Source organism: Panulirus ornatus, chromosome 66 (assembly GCF_036320965.1).
Source record: "Panulirus ornatus isolate Po-2019 chromosome 66, ASM3632096v1, whole genome shotgun sequence".
NCBI classification, from domain to species: domain Eukaryota; kingdom Metazoa; phylum Arthropoda; class Malacostraca; order Decapoda; family Palinuridae; genus Panulirus; species Panulirus ornatus.
The window spans coordinates 1,681,722-1,695,024 of NC_092289.1; the positions used below are offsets into that span (position 1 = coordinate 1,681,722).

General features: G+C 39.0%; 1 protein-coding gene across 5 annotated transcripts in view; it reads right to left on the reverse strand.

The window, feature by feature from the left end:
* The window catches only part of fid (fire dancer), a 227,176-nt gene that overhangs the window by 59,801 nt on the left and 154,072 nt on the right, over nucleotides 1-13,303 (reverse strand). For 4 of the 5 annotated variants that reach the window (XM_071658267.1, XM_071658268.1, XM_071658269.1 and 1 more), the window contains exon 6: nucleotides 12,207-12,376. In XM_071658267.1, coding sequence (XP_071514368.1) covers nucleotides 12,207-12,376 — 170 coding nt within the window. Of the gene's footprint in view, nucleotides 1-1,194; nucleotides 1,288-12,206; nucleotides 12,377-13,303 lie in introns of those variants that run through there. The other variant, XM_071658270.1, reaches the window with a different exon arrangement.

Sequence of the window (13,303 nt, forward strand, 5' to 3'; positions counted from 1 at the left end):
CTAATATAGATAATATATTATTATAATAATACTGGTACTATTATACCTTCAAGCATACTCATTTTAGCCTTCCCAGATAGTGTTCTCTCTTTCCAAACATTGCTCTGGGCTCCCAGAACCTTTGCCCCCTCACCAATCTAAAGACTCACTTCAAACTTCCATTTGCTGTAATGTCCACTCCCACATATTTAAAACACTTCACTTCCAACAAGTCTCCATTCAAACTCACAGCCCAACTAACCTGTCCCTCAACCCTACTAAACCTAACGCACTTGCTTTTAATCACATTTATCTAGACTTCCTCCTTTCAAACTACCTTACAACCTCAGTTGCCAATTCCTGCACTTTCACAATCAGATCTGCCACTAGTGGTATCATCAGCAAACAACAACTGACTTACTTCACAGGCCCTCTTATAGTATACAAATTGCATACTCGCCCCTTTCTTGCATTTGCCTCTATCATCACCCCAACCATACTTAAATCAAACAGCCATGGTAACATCACACACCCCTCCCACACACTAACCCTCATCTGGAATGGTCCAGTAACTCTTCTCTCAACTAAATGGTACATATGCATTATACACTTGAGAAAAGCTTCTAACTGGTTTTAGTAGCTTTCCTCAATAATCCCTATACTAATAACACCTTCCACATGGCATCAATATCAACCCTAACATATGCTTTCTCCAGATCATTATATGTTTCTCTCTATTTTACACACAATCTTCAAGGCAAACACTTGATCCAAAGATCCTCTACCAATTCTAATGAAACTACACTGCTGCTCCCCAGTGTGATGCTCTGTACATGCCTTCATCCCCTCAATAAACATCCTCCCATACAACTTATAAGCTCAACAAACTTACTGTCATGTGGTTCGGACATTTACCTTTATCCCCCTTGCTTTCATAAAATGGCATGACGCCATACATTGCCCTGATCCTCAGGCACCTCACCGTGATCCATAAAAAGAAAATCCTTACCAATACACAAATATCATCTATTCTTTAAAAAAAATCAACAGCAATTCCGTCCACTAGGGCTGTCTCGCTACATTTCTAACAATCTATTGTTAGCAGTTTGTTACACTCAATAACCATACCTAGCCTTCCAGTAGCACTTCCCTTCCACTTTTTTCATTTCATACTATATAGGAAAGTATTCTATCTATGAAGAACGAGATATAAACCTTTTATTAGATTATAATCCAACGACGGTTTATAGTCAAGAAAGTCGCCATGCTGATTGTTTTGGTAACACCGACGCCATCTGTCGACACTCCCAGTAACTACGAATGCATTCGAGTTGGGTGAAAAATGACTTAATCTGGCATTTAATAAATATGTGAGGTTATCATCAGCAAATTTTGTATTCTAACTAAAAAGCTTAGTAAACTAGAAAATAAAAATGATTTCAGAAATCATGGAACGTTTTATTGTGTAATATATATAAAAGTTATTTTGTGAACATCTAAATACTTATTAGCTTCAGTTAGGTATGAGCTTGCAGAAATATGTACAAAAACTATATGAGAAATAATTTACCACATTCACCAAGTGTAATTTAGAAAAATTTTGTTAACGAAAGATGATGAAAGCCTAACTGGGATCGCACTTGAACAAGTGCGATCCCAGCATTTCACTTTGTACATCTATTTTCATCGTTTTTTTTTTTTTTTTGTGAATCATTGTTAGCTCAAGTGTTAGGTAGGAAGTCTACTGAAGAAGAGTATGTAGAATGAGTATATAGAAAATTAATATAATCTAAATGTTTTGAATGAAAGTCTGTTCCGAGGATGTAAGAATTCCAACTCAACTATTTTCTCATATTTTACTGAATGCGTAGACAATTATTGATTCATGCATTAGGTAAGAACCTTATAAAGAGAACTATGAAGAAAGAATATGTGAAAGTTAATCAACTGTACTAATAACCGATTATACGATTATATATTGAATGTTTGGTACTGGTGATCACAAGCTTATGTACGAATTCATAGCTTTCTCATATATATATATATATATATATATATATATATATATATATATATATATATATATATATATATATATGAGGATAGGGGAGAAAGAAGGCGACTAAAAGGGGAGGGAGCGGGTGGCTGGAAATCCTCCCCTCTCGTTTTTTTTTTTTTTTTTTTTCCAAAGGAAGGAACGGAGAGGGGGGCCAGGTGGGGATTTTCCCTCTGAGGCCCAGTCCTATGTTCTTAACGCTACCTCACAAACGCGGGAAATGGGGAATAGTATAAAAAAAATATATATATATATATATATATATATATATATATATATATATATATATATATATATATATATATATATATATATATATATATATATATAAAGAGTATGGTTAAGAGAGCAGAAGAGGGTGTATTGAAATGGTTTGGTCACATGGAGAAAATGAGTGAGGAAAGATTGACAAAGAGGATATGTGTATCAGAGGTGGAGGGATCGAGGAGAAGTGGGGACCAAATTGGAGGTGGAAAGATGGAGTGAAAAAGATTTTGAGTGATCGGGGCCTGAACATGCAGGAGGGTGAAAGGTGGGCAATAAATAGAGTGAATTGGATCGATGTGGTATACCGGGGTTGATGTACGAATTCATAGCTTTCTCATATATATATATATATATATATATATATATATATATATATATATATATATATATATATATATATGAGGATAGGGGAGAAAGAAGGCGACTAAAAGGGGAGGGAGCGGGTGGCTGGAAATCCTCCCCTCTCGTTTTTTTTTTTTTTTTTTTTCCAAAGGAAGGAACGGAGAGGGGGGCCAGGTGGGGATTTTCCCTCTGAGGCCCAGTCCTATGTTCTTAACGCTACCTCACAAACGCGGGAAATGGGGAATAGTATAAAATATATATATATATATATATATATATATATATATATATATATATATATATATATATATATATATATATATATATAAAGAGTATGGTTAAGAGAGCAGAAGAGGGTGTATTGAAATGGTTTGGTCACATGGAGAAAATGAGTGAGGAAAGATTGACAAAGAGGATATGTGTATCAGAGGTGGAGGGATCGAGGAGAAGTGGGGACCAAATTGGAGGTGGAAAGATGGAGTGAAAAAGATTTTGAGTGATCGGGGCCTGAACATGCAGGAGGGTGAAAGGTGGGCAATAAATAGAGTGAATTGGATCGATGTGGTATACCGGGGTTGATGTGCTGTCAGTGGATTGAATCAGGGCATGTGAAGCGTCTGGGGTAAACTATGGAAAGCTGTGTGGGGCCTGGATGTGGAAAGGAAGCTGTGGTTTCGGGCATTATTGCATGACAGCTAGAGTCAGAGTGTGAACGAATGAGGCCTTTTTTGTCTTTTCCTAGCGCTACCCCGCACACATGAGGGGGGAGGGGGATGGTATTCCATGTGTGGCGAGGTGGCGATGGGGATGACTAAAGGCAGACAGTGTAAATTGTGTGCATGGGTATATGTATATGTGTCTGTGTGTGTATATATATGTGTACGTTGAGGTGTATAGGTATATATATTTGTGTGTGTGGACGTGTGTGTATATACATGTGTATGGGGGTGGGTTTGGCCATTTCTTTCGTCTGCTTCCTTGCGCTACCTCGCAAACGCGGGAGACAGCGACAAAGCAAAATAATATATATATATATATATATATATATATATATATATATATATATATATATATATATATATATATATATATATTTTTACTCAACAAACTTATACCTCTGTAATTTGAGCACTCACTCTTATCCCCTTTGCCTTTGTACAATGGCACTATGCATGCATTCCGCCAATCCTCAGGCACCTCACCATGAGTCATTTTTTTTTTTTTTTTTATACTTTGTCGCTGTCTCCCGCGTTTGCGAGGTAGCGCAAGGAAACAGACGAAAGAAATGGCCCAACCCCCCCCATACACATGTACATACACACGTCCACACACGCAAATATACATACCTACACAGCTTTCCATGGCTTACCCCAGACGCTTCACATGCCTTGATTCAATCCACTGACAGCACGTCAACCCCGGTATACCACATCGCTCCAATTCACTCTATTCCTTGCCCTCCTTTCACCCTCCTGCATGTTCAGGCCCCGATCACACAAAATCTTTTTCACTCCATCTTTCCACCTCCAATTTGGTCTCCCTCTTCTCCTTGTTTCCTCCACCTCCAACACATATATCCTCTTGGTCAATCTTTCCTCACTCATCCTCTCCATGTGCCCAAACCACTTCAAAACACCCTCTTCTGCTCTCTCAACCACGCTCTTTTTATTTCCACACATCTCTCTTACCCTTACGTTACTCACTCGATCAAACCACCTCACACCACACATTGTCCTCAAACATCTCATTTCCAGCACATCCATCCTCCTGCGCACAACTCTATCCATAGCCCACGCCTCGCAACCATACAACATTGTTGGAACCACTATTCCTTCAAACATACCCATTTTTGCTTTCCGAGATAATGTTCTCGACTTCCACACATTCTTCAAGGCCCCCAGAATTTTCGCCCCCTCCCCCACCCTATGATCCACTTCCGCTTCCATGGTTCCATCTGCTGCCAGATCCACTCCCAGATATCTAAAACACTTCACTTCCTCCAGTTTTTCTCCATTCAAACTCACCTCCCAATTGACTTGACCCTCAACCCTACTGTACCTAATAACCTTGCTCTTATTCACATTTACTCTTAACTTTCTTCTTCCACACACTTTACCAAACTCAGTCACCAGCTTCTGCAGTTTCTCACATGAATCAGCCACCAGCGCTGTATCATCAGCGAACAACAACTGACTCACTTCCCAAGCTCTCTCATCCCCAACAGACTTCATACTTGCCCCTCTTTCCAAAACTCTTGCATTTACCTCCCTAACAACCCCATCCATAAACAAATTAAACAACCATGGAGACATCACACACCCCTGCCGCAAACCTACATTCACTGAGAACCAATCACTTTCCTCTCTTCCTACACGTACACATGCCTTACATCCTCGATAAAAACTTTTCACTGCTTTCATTCATACTATTCGCCATTTCCCTGCGTTAGCAATGTAGCATTAAGAACAGAGGACTGGACCTTTGAGGGAATATCCTCTCCTGGGCCCCTTCTCTGTTCCTTCTTTTGGAAAATTAAAAAGACTGAGAGGGGAGGATTTCCAGGCCTCCGCTCCCTTCCCTTTTAGTCGCCTTCTACAACACGCAGGGAATACGTGAGAAGTATTCTTTCTCCCGTCCCCAGGGATATATATATATATATATATATATATATAATATATATATATATATATATATATATATATATATATATATATATATATATATATTTTTTTTTTTTTTTTTTTTTTTTGCTTTGTCGCTGTCTCCCGAGTTTGCGAGGTAGCGCAAGGAAACAGACGAAAGAAATGGCCCAACTCACCCCCATACACATGTATATACATACGTCCACACACGCAAATATACATACCTACACAGCTTTCCATGGTTTACCCCAGACGCTTCACATGCCCTTGATTCAATCCACTGACAGCACGTCAACCCTGGTATACCACATCGCTCCAATTCACTCCATTCCTTGCCCTCCTTTCACCCTCCTGCATGTTCAGGCCCCGATCAAACAAAATCTTTTTCACTCCATCTTTCCACCTCCAATTTGGTCTCCCTCTTCTCCTAGTTCCCTCCACCTCCGACACATATATTCTCTTGGTCAATCTTTCCTCACTCATTCTCTCCATGTGCCCGAACCATTTCAAAACAGCCTCTTCTGCTCTCTCAACCACGCTCTTTTTATTTCCACACATCTCTCTTACCCTTACGTTACTTACTCGATCAAACCACCTCACACCACATATTGTCCTCAAACATCTCATTTCCAGCACATCCATCCTCCTGCGCACAACTCTATCCATAGCCCACGCCTCGCAACCATACAACATTGTTGGAACCACTATTCCTTCAAACATACCCATTTTTGCTTTCCGAGATAATGTTCTTGACTTCCACACATTCTTCAAGGCTCCCAGGATTTTCGCCCCCTCCCCTACCCTATGATCCACTTCCGCTTCCATGGTTCCATCCGCTGCCAGATCCACTCCCAGATATCTAAAACACTTTACTTCCTCCAGTTTTTCTCCATTCAAACTTACCTCCCAATTGACTTGACCCTCAACCCTACTGTACCTAATAACCTTGCTCTTATTCACATTTACTCTTAACTTTCTTCTTTCACACACTTTACCAAACTCAGTCACCAGCTTCTGCAGTTTCTCACATGAATCAGCCACCAGCGCTGTATCATCAGCGAACAACAACTGACTCACTTCCCAAGCTCTCTCATCCACAACAGACTTCATACTTGCCCCTTTTTCCAAAACTCCCTCTTCTCCTCGTTCCCTCCACCTCCGACACATATATCCTCTTGGTCAATCTTTCCTCACTCATTTTCTCCATGTGCCCAAACCACTTCAAAACACCCTCTTCTGCTCTCTCAACCACGCTCTTTTTATTTCCACACATCTCTCTTACCCTTACATTACTTACTCGATCAAACCACCTCACACCACATATTGTCCTCAAACATCTCATTTCCAGCACATCCAACCTCCTGTGCACAACTTTATCCATAGCCCATGCCTCGCAACCATACAACATTGTTGGAACCACTATTCCTTCAAACATACCCATTTTTGCTTTCCGAGATAATGTTCTCAACTTCCACACATTCTTCAAGGCTCCCAGGATTTTCGCCCCCTCCCCCACCCTATGATTCACTTCCGCTTCCATGGTTCCATCCACTGCCAGATCCACTCCCAGATATCTAAAACACTTTAATTCTTCCAGTTTTTCTCCATTCAAACTTATATATATATATTTCCCCTTGTACCTCCATATGTATCCACTTTGTCAACCTTTCCTCACTCATTCTCTCCATATGTCCAAACAACTTCAATACATCCTCTTCTCTCAACCACACTCTTTTTATTATATTCTCTTTTTATATTCTTTCTTTCATACTTGATCACCATATACTGTGTTAGCGAAATAGGGCCAGGAAACAGACGAAGAAAGGGCACACCTGCTCACATCCATTCTCAAGCTGTTATGTGTGATGCATCAAAACCACAGCCTCCAATCCACATCCAGGCATCACAGACCTTTCCATGGTTTACCCTGGACATTTTATATGCCCAAGTTCAATCAATTTACAGCACATCAACTCCAATACACCACATAGTTCTAATTCATTCTATCCTGTGCATGCCCCAATTGCTCAAAATCTTTTTTGCTCTATCCCTCTATCTCCAATTTGCTCACCCCATTCTCCTTGTTCCCTCCACTTTTATTCTTATAACATCTTTGTCAACCTTTCCTCACTTATTCTCTCCATCTGTCCAAACCATAGCAGCACACCCTCTGCAACTGTCTCAGCCACACCCTGTTTATTACCACAATTCCCTCAACCACACCCTTTTTATTACCACAACTCTCTTTTACCCTTTTATTACCTACTCGATCATACCGCCTTATACCATCCTCAGACATTTCATTTCTAGCACCTCCACCCTCCTTCATCCTCATATGTAGCCCTTGCCTCATGTCCATGTAACGTTGACGAGACTACTATACCCTCAGACATATCCATTTTTGACCTCCCAGATAACGACCTCTTTCCACACAGAACCGCTGAGAACCTTTGCCCCCTCACCTACTCTGACTCACTTCCACTTCCATGGTTCCATTTGCTGCCATTTCCACTCCCAGATATCTAAAACATCACTTTCTACAAGTGGAAATGGGTCATAGGGTGGGTGAACAGGTAAAGGTTCTGGTAGCATTGAGGAATGAGTGAAGAGGTCGTTATTTGGGCGGGCAAAAATAGGTATGCTTGAGGGTATACTAGTTTTAGTGATGTTCACTGTGAGACATGAATTATAGATTATAATGTGAGAAGGATGGTGGAAATGTCAGAAACAAAATTCTTGAAGATAATATGTGGTGTGAGGTGGTTTTATCAAGTGAATAATAAATGGTTAAGAAAGACATGCTCGCAAGATGAAAAGGGTGTGCTAAAATGGTTTGGACATATGAAGAGAATGAGTAGGGAAAGATCAACAAAGGGGATACATGCATCAGAAGTGAAGGAGACAAGGAGAAGAGGGAGACCAAACTGGAGATGGAAGGATGAAATGAAAAAGAATTTGAGTGCTTGGGGCTTGAACATGCAGTAGGGTGAAAGGCATACCCAGGATTGATCCAGGGCATATGAAGTAGCTGGGATAAACCATGGACAGGTCCAAGGAAGGCTGTGGTTTCACTGTATTAAATATGACAGCTAGAAAATGGATGTGAGCACATAAGGTCTTTTCTTTGTGTGTTCCTGGTGCTATCTTGTTAATGCAGGAAACTGTGATCCAGTTCATATTTATCAAAATATAATGTAATACAACAGAATATAATAAGCATCTGGGGTAAACCATGAAAAGTTTTGTGGGGCCTGGAGGTGGAAAGGGAGCTGTGATTTCGGTGCATTACACATGACAGCTAGAGACTGAGTGTAAACGAATGTGGCCTTTGTTGTCTTTTCCTAGCACTACCTCGTGCATGCGGGGGGGAGGGGGGTGCCATTTCATGTGTGGTGGGGTGGCGACGGGAATGGATGAAGGCAGCAAGTATGAATATGTACATGTGTATACATGTACATATCTGTGTATGTATATGTTGAAATGTATAGGTATGTCTATGTGCATGTGGGGGGCGTTTATGTATGTACATGTGTATGTGGGTGGGCTGGGTCATTCTTTTGTCTGTCTCCTTGCGCTACCTCACTAACACAGGAGACAGCGACTAAGTATAATATAAAAAATAATGATGATAATAATGATAATATCAACTGATGTTTGCCACAGTTTAAAGGTTAAACTCCACACCACCAGAAATACACCCTTCTGAAACTGTAGTTATGCTTTCTGATCTGTTTTCTGAACACCATCCATCTCTCTAGCATTACAATGACATATCACAAGCACCCTAATGACTAAGATACAGCTTCCACACTGAAATCACTGATCACTTACCCCTCAGTTGCCCTGTGTTCACTCTGCAAAGACACACTCAAAACATTACCTAAATTTTTCACCTGTGGTCCTGCCTTGTGGACATGGCCGAGTTCCTGAGTGCTGCAGGAGCCCCAAAGGGGATCCTGAGGCAGGCAGGTGAGGTATGGTATTCTTATCATAAAGAGGATGATCCAAAGTATCATTACCCTAAGAAATGACAATCATTTTATAGCAAAAAATGGAAAAACCTCCTCAGGTCTTTGCCTAATATCAAAACGAACATTATCCTGAACTCTTCCTGTCATGAAAATAATTAAAATCAATAACATTATGTTTGATCTGAGTTCCCTAGTTCACAAAATTTCTATCAACATCCTCACTTAATATCTGCATGCATCACCTATACCACCTTAAACAAGATGACCACCACCAGACATGGAAGAAACAGAGTTATTAAGTCTGCAATGATATCTTGGAATATACCAAAAATATATCAAACAAAAATTTCTAGAAGCCCAGCAAGAAAGACAAAGTTTATTCAATGTACCACCAAATGAAATAAGAAACCTGCAGAAAATAAGCACAGAATATTCAAAAGCAACCCTAATGAATAGTTAAAAACAGTTCAAGATGAGCCCAGGACTGATAACTACACAATAAGCATGGCAGCAGAGACAAAGAGCAATGTTAATCAAGCAAGATATGCAATATGCACTAGTCCTACCTAATGGCAAAACCTCTTCATATGTATTCTGAGGTAGGTACCCTTATTAATCCTACCTCCACAATCTCTACCATTAAGCCACATCAGTCTTACAACACCATCACCACCTTCAAAAATACTTCCTTCATCACTTCCTTACCAAACCCATTATCATGTCAGAAAATCCATACCTGCACTTTATTGACAGTATGTACACCAGGTTGATCACAGCCCAGAAGAGACAATACTTCACATCCTTCCCTAAATACAAATGGGATTTTGCATATTAAACAAAAAATGGCAAGGAATAATCAGTATTTTATCATTTATATCTCAATATATCATATCCAAGTTCTTTTACACATAACTGCCTTTCTCACTTTAGCAAGGGTGTCGAGAACAAGCAAACTATGACCTCATTAACATACATCCAATGTTTATGAAATGCATAAATCATGTACTGCATTACTGCACACTGAAACTCGAAAGTCGGGGAAAATGATCAAGATGGTAAAAGGCACAGAAAGTTTTCACCACAAAACAACAAATATTTCTACCTAAATACATTTCCACACAATATCCTTTTTGCCAGATACTATAGTCTGTACTGATTAATGGCTTTTCCAATAAGAAACATTTTAAATCTCAATTCTGCAACTACTCCACAGACATGTACATCCTTTTCCAAACAAATAGCTACAGAAAATATGAATACTGAGTTACTGACAGAAAACAGAAGTTAAAAAGTAGCATGAAATATAGGAAGTTTAACAGATACATCCCCATGAATGTATAAATCTTTCCCAATACTACATAAATAGAAAAAAAGAAAAAGAATTAAACACTGAATGTGATGTTCGTATCGCTACAAAAGACAGATTATCCTCAATATAAACTCCTAGTCAGATATCTTTTGATAAACCTGCCATTCAGTGAGCTACAACAGACTCATTCAAGACAAGATTAGATGATTATTTACATTCTGCAAGTTACCATTATTTAAATGTTGAAAAAAGAATCTTCAGCAGATTACCTCACCACAGTCCAATAAGTCTGGTTACCCGTTTAATCAATGTGTAAAGAATTTCTACACACAAATAAAAAAATGTAAAATACAGTAATCATTTTTGAGGGAAGAAAAGTAAAAAGTTAAGTGTAAATACAGAGGTTGTGAATTTTCACAACTGCTGACCACTTGTTTTTACAGAGTAATCTTGTGGGATGTTTCAGTCTATGTAGAAAATCACTTCACTTATCTAGGGAAAACTTTATTTCAAAATTTTACTTTATCATAATTTCCTTAAAAACATAAGGTTTGTGTTTAGCAGATCTTTTGCTTAAAAAAATATGATGTACCAATAAGTAAACATGAGAGGCTGTCAAAGTATAGATCTGATAATTTTTTGAAAAGGATACAGCAACTACTCTGCCATTCGGATATGAAAAAAATAAACCCTATCATGTAGTGGAACACATAAACTAGTGTGAAAAATAAACTACAATACACAACCCCACCTACTTCCTACTGCAAAATATATAGTCTGATGTGACAACTACAAGATAACACCTTGCAATAGCTACTTCTTATGATATCAAATCTTACCTACAGCACAGAATGATCCTATCACCAAAAATATTACCCATATTTAATGATATGGAAGGAGAGATACAGGAGAGAGCAATACAGGGTAAAAGAGTCATCAGGTCCCTTAATAGAATAATAAAGCATAGAGATGTATGTATGGAAGTGATGAAAGGATCAAGGGACAGCATAGTCCTACCAATCCTATGCTGCTGAAACATGGACATGAGTCACAAAGGTCAAGAATTCAGGCTGTGGAAATGAATTATTTGAAAGGAGCTTGTGGTATGACTAAAAAGAATGAACAAAGTGATGAAGGGGTGCATGAAAGATTTGGTATAGGGGGGAATGAAGTGTGGAGTGGTAGCATGGGTGAAACAATACTTTGAGCATGAGGAAAGAATACAAGATTGGGAATTTACAAGGAGTGTATGATAGCTCAACTAAAGGGGTTGGTGTGAGAGAAAGACCATCTGTGACATGAGGAAACTGCAAGGAAGAGTACGGAATGGAGAGAAATGGGGAAGCAATGCATGGAATGGTGTATGCAAGAGTGGCATGTTAGGACAGGAACAAGTGGAGACTCTTTTGCTGTGGCCAATGCCTTGATGGGAGTTTCCGGAGGGTACAGGTGTCAGATATTTAGAAAGACAGATAGACTGATATTAGTCATTAATGTAACACCATATAAATGATGACAAAGAACACAACAGATTTTCTATGGGAAAATACATCATTCACTACACTTGTAGACCATAAAATTATCAAATTACAATATACACAGGGTAACTAATGTATGATTCCCATATACATTTCTCTCACCTATTGGAGGGGCAGGAGTCACTGTCGCTATGGTTGTGCGCATGGTAGTGCAGGAGGTCATCATCATCAGTGGTGGTGGAATTGAGATCCCTCTCGATGCTGGAGGCCTTGTCATCGCTGGAGGACTGTTCAGGTCGGTGCCAAGGTACCAGCACATCCTGGGACTCAAACTGAAAGAAGATGGATTACTTAATGTTTGAAGCAAGAAACTGAACAGAAGAAAGCCCATATTAATGGTTAACCACTTGAAGAAAGTGTGTTTGAAAAAGGAAATGATGCTTACTAGAAGATAAATACTGTAGTTCATTACTCACTTTCATCAAAACTTTCCAATCTAAATGGTGCTAAGTGGAAGCAAGGTCATGTTCATGGCTCAACACTTAAAGGTATAAATTATTGCTCACTGCTCATCTTATGAGACACTTAACTTGGACATTTAATATGGAAAAGTGAATATACCCATTTTAAATGAATCTCAATGTGTTAAAGCCAGGAATAGCTTATAGTATTTACTGCTACTAAAATATTTTTCAGTCATACTTTCCAGAAGTGATACAAATGCAAACATAAAAGAATGAAGCTAATGACAAGCAATAACATGGCTCATTGCTTACAATTATGAATATCTCAAAGAAATCCAAATTTGGAAGTGTGCCAATTTTGCAGAGAACGTACATGTCAAAATTTATTTCATGCTGCATGTTACAGGAAAAAGAAAAAGAAAACCTTTCAATCACATCAATCACATCTACTAAAATGCTATGAAAGAGTTTCTATTTCAGACTGTAGTCTTCAAAATTCTTATCAAATGCATAGCTGTTCATCTAATTACTCATACATATCACAATGATGACGTTACCGTCTTCAAAATTCTTATCAAATGCAGAACTGTTCATCTAATTACTCATACATATCACAATGATGACGTTACCGAACTCTGCCTGCTTGTGCTTATGCCACGAGTGAAAAGTCATCTTCAATGAGGTTGCATCATTGGTGTACAATCTCGCTTAAGAACTTCTCACTCCAAAAGAGTACATCCTTTCCCAACATATTATAGCATAGCTTTGAAGATGCAGGGATCCCTGGAGCAGGGG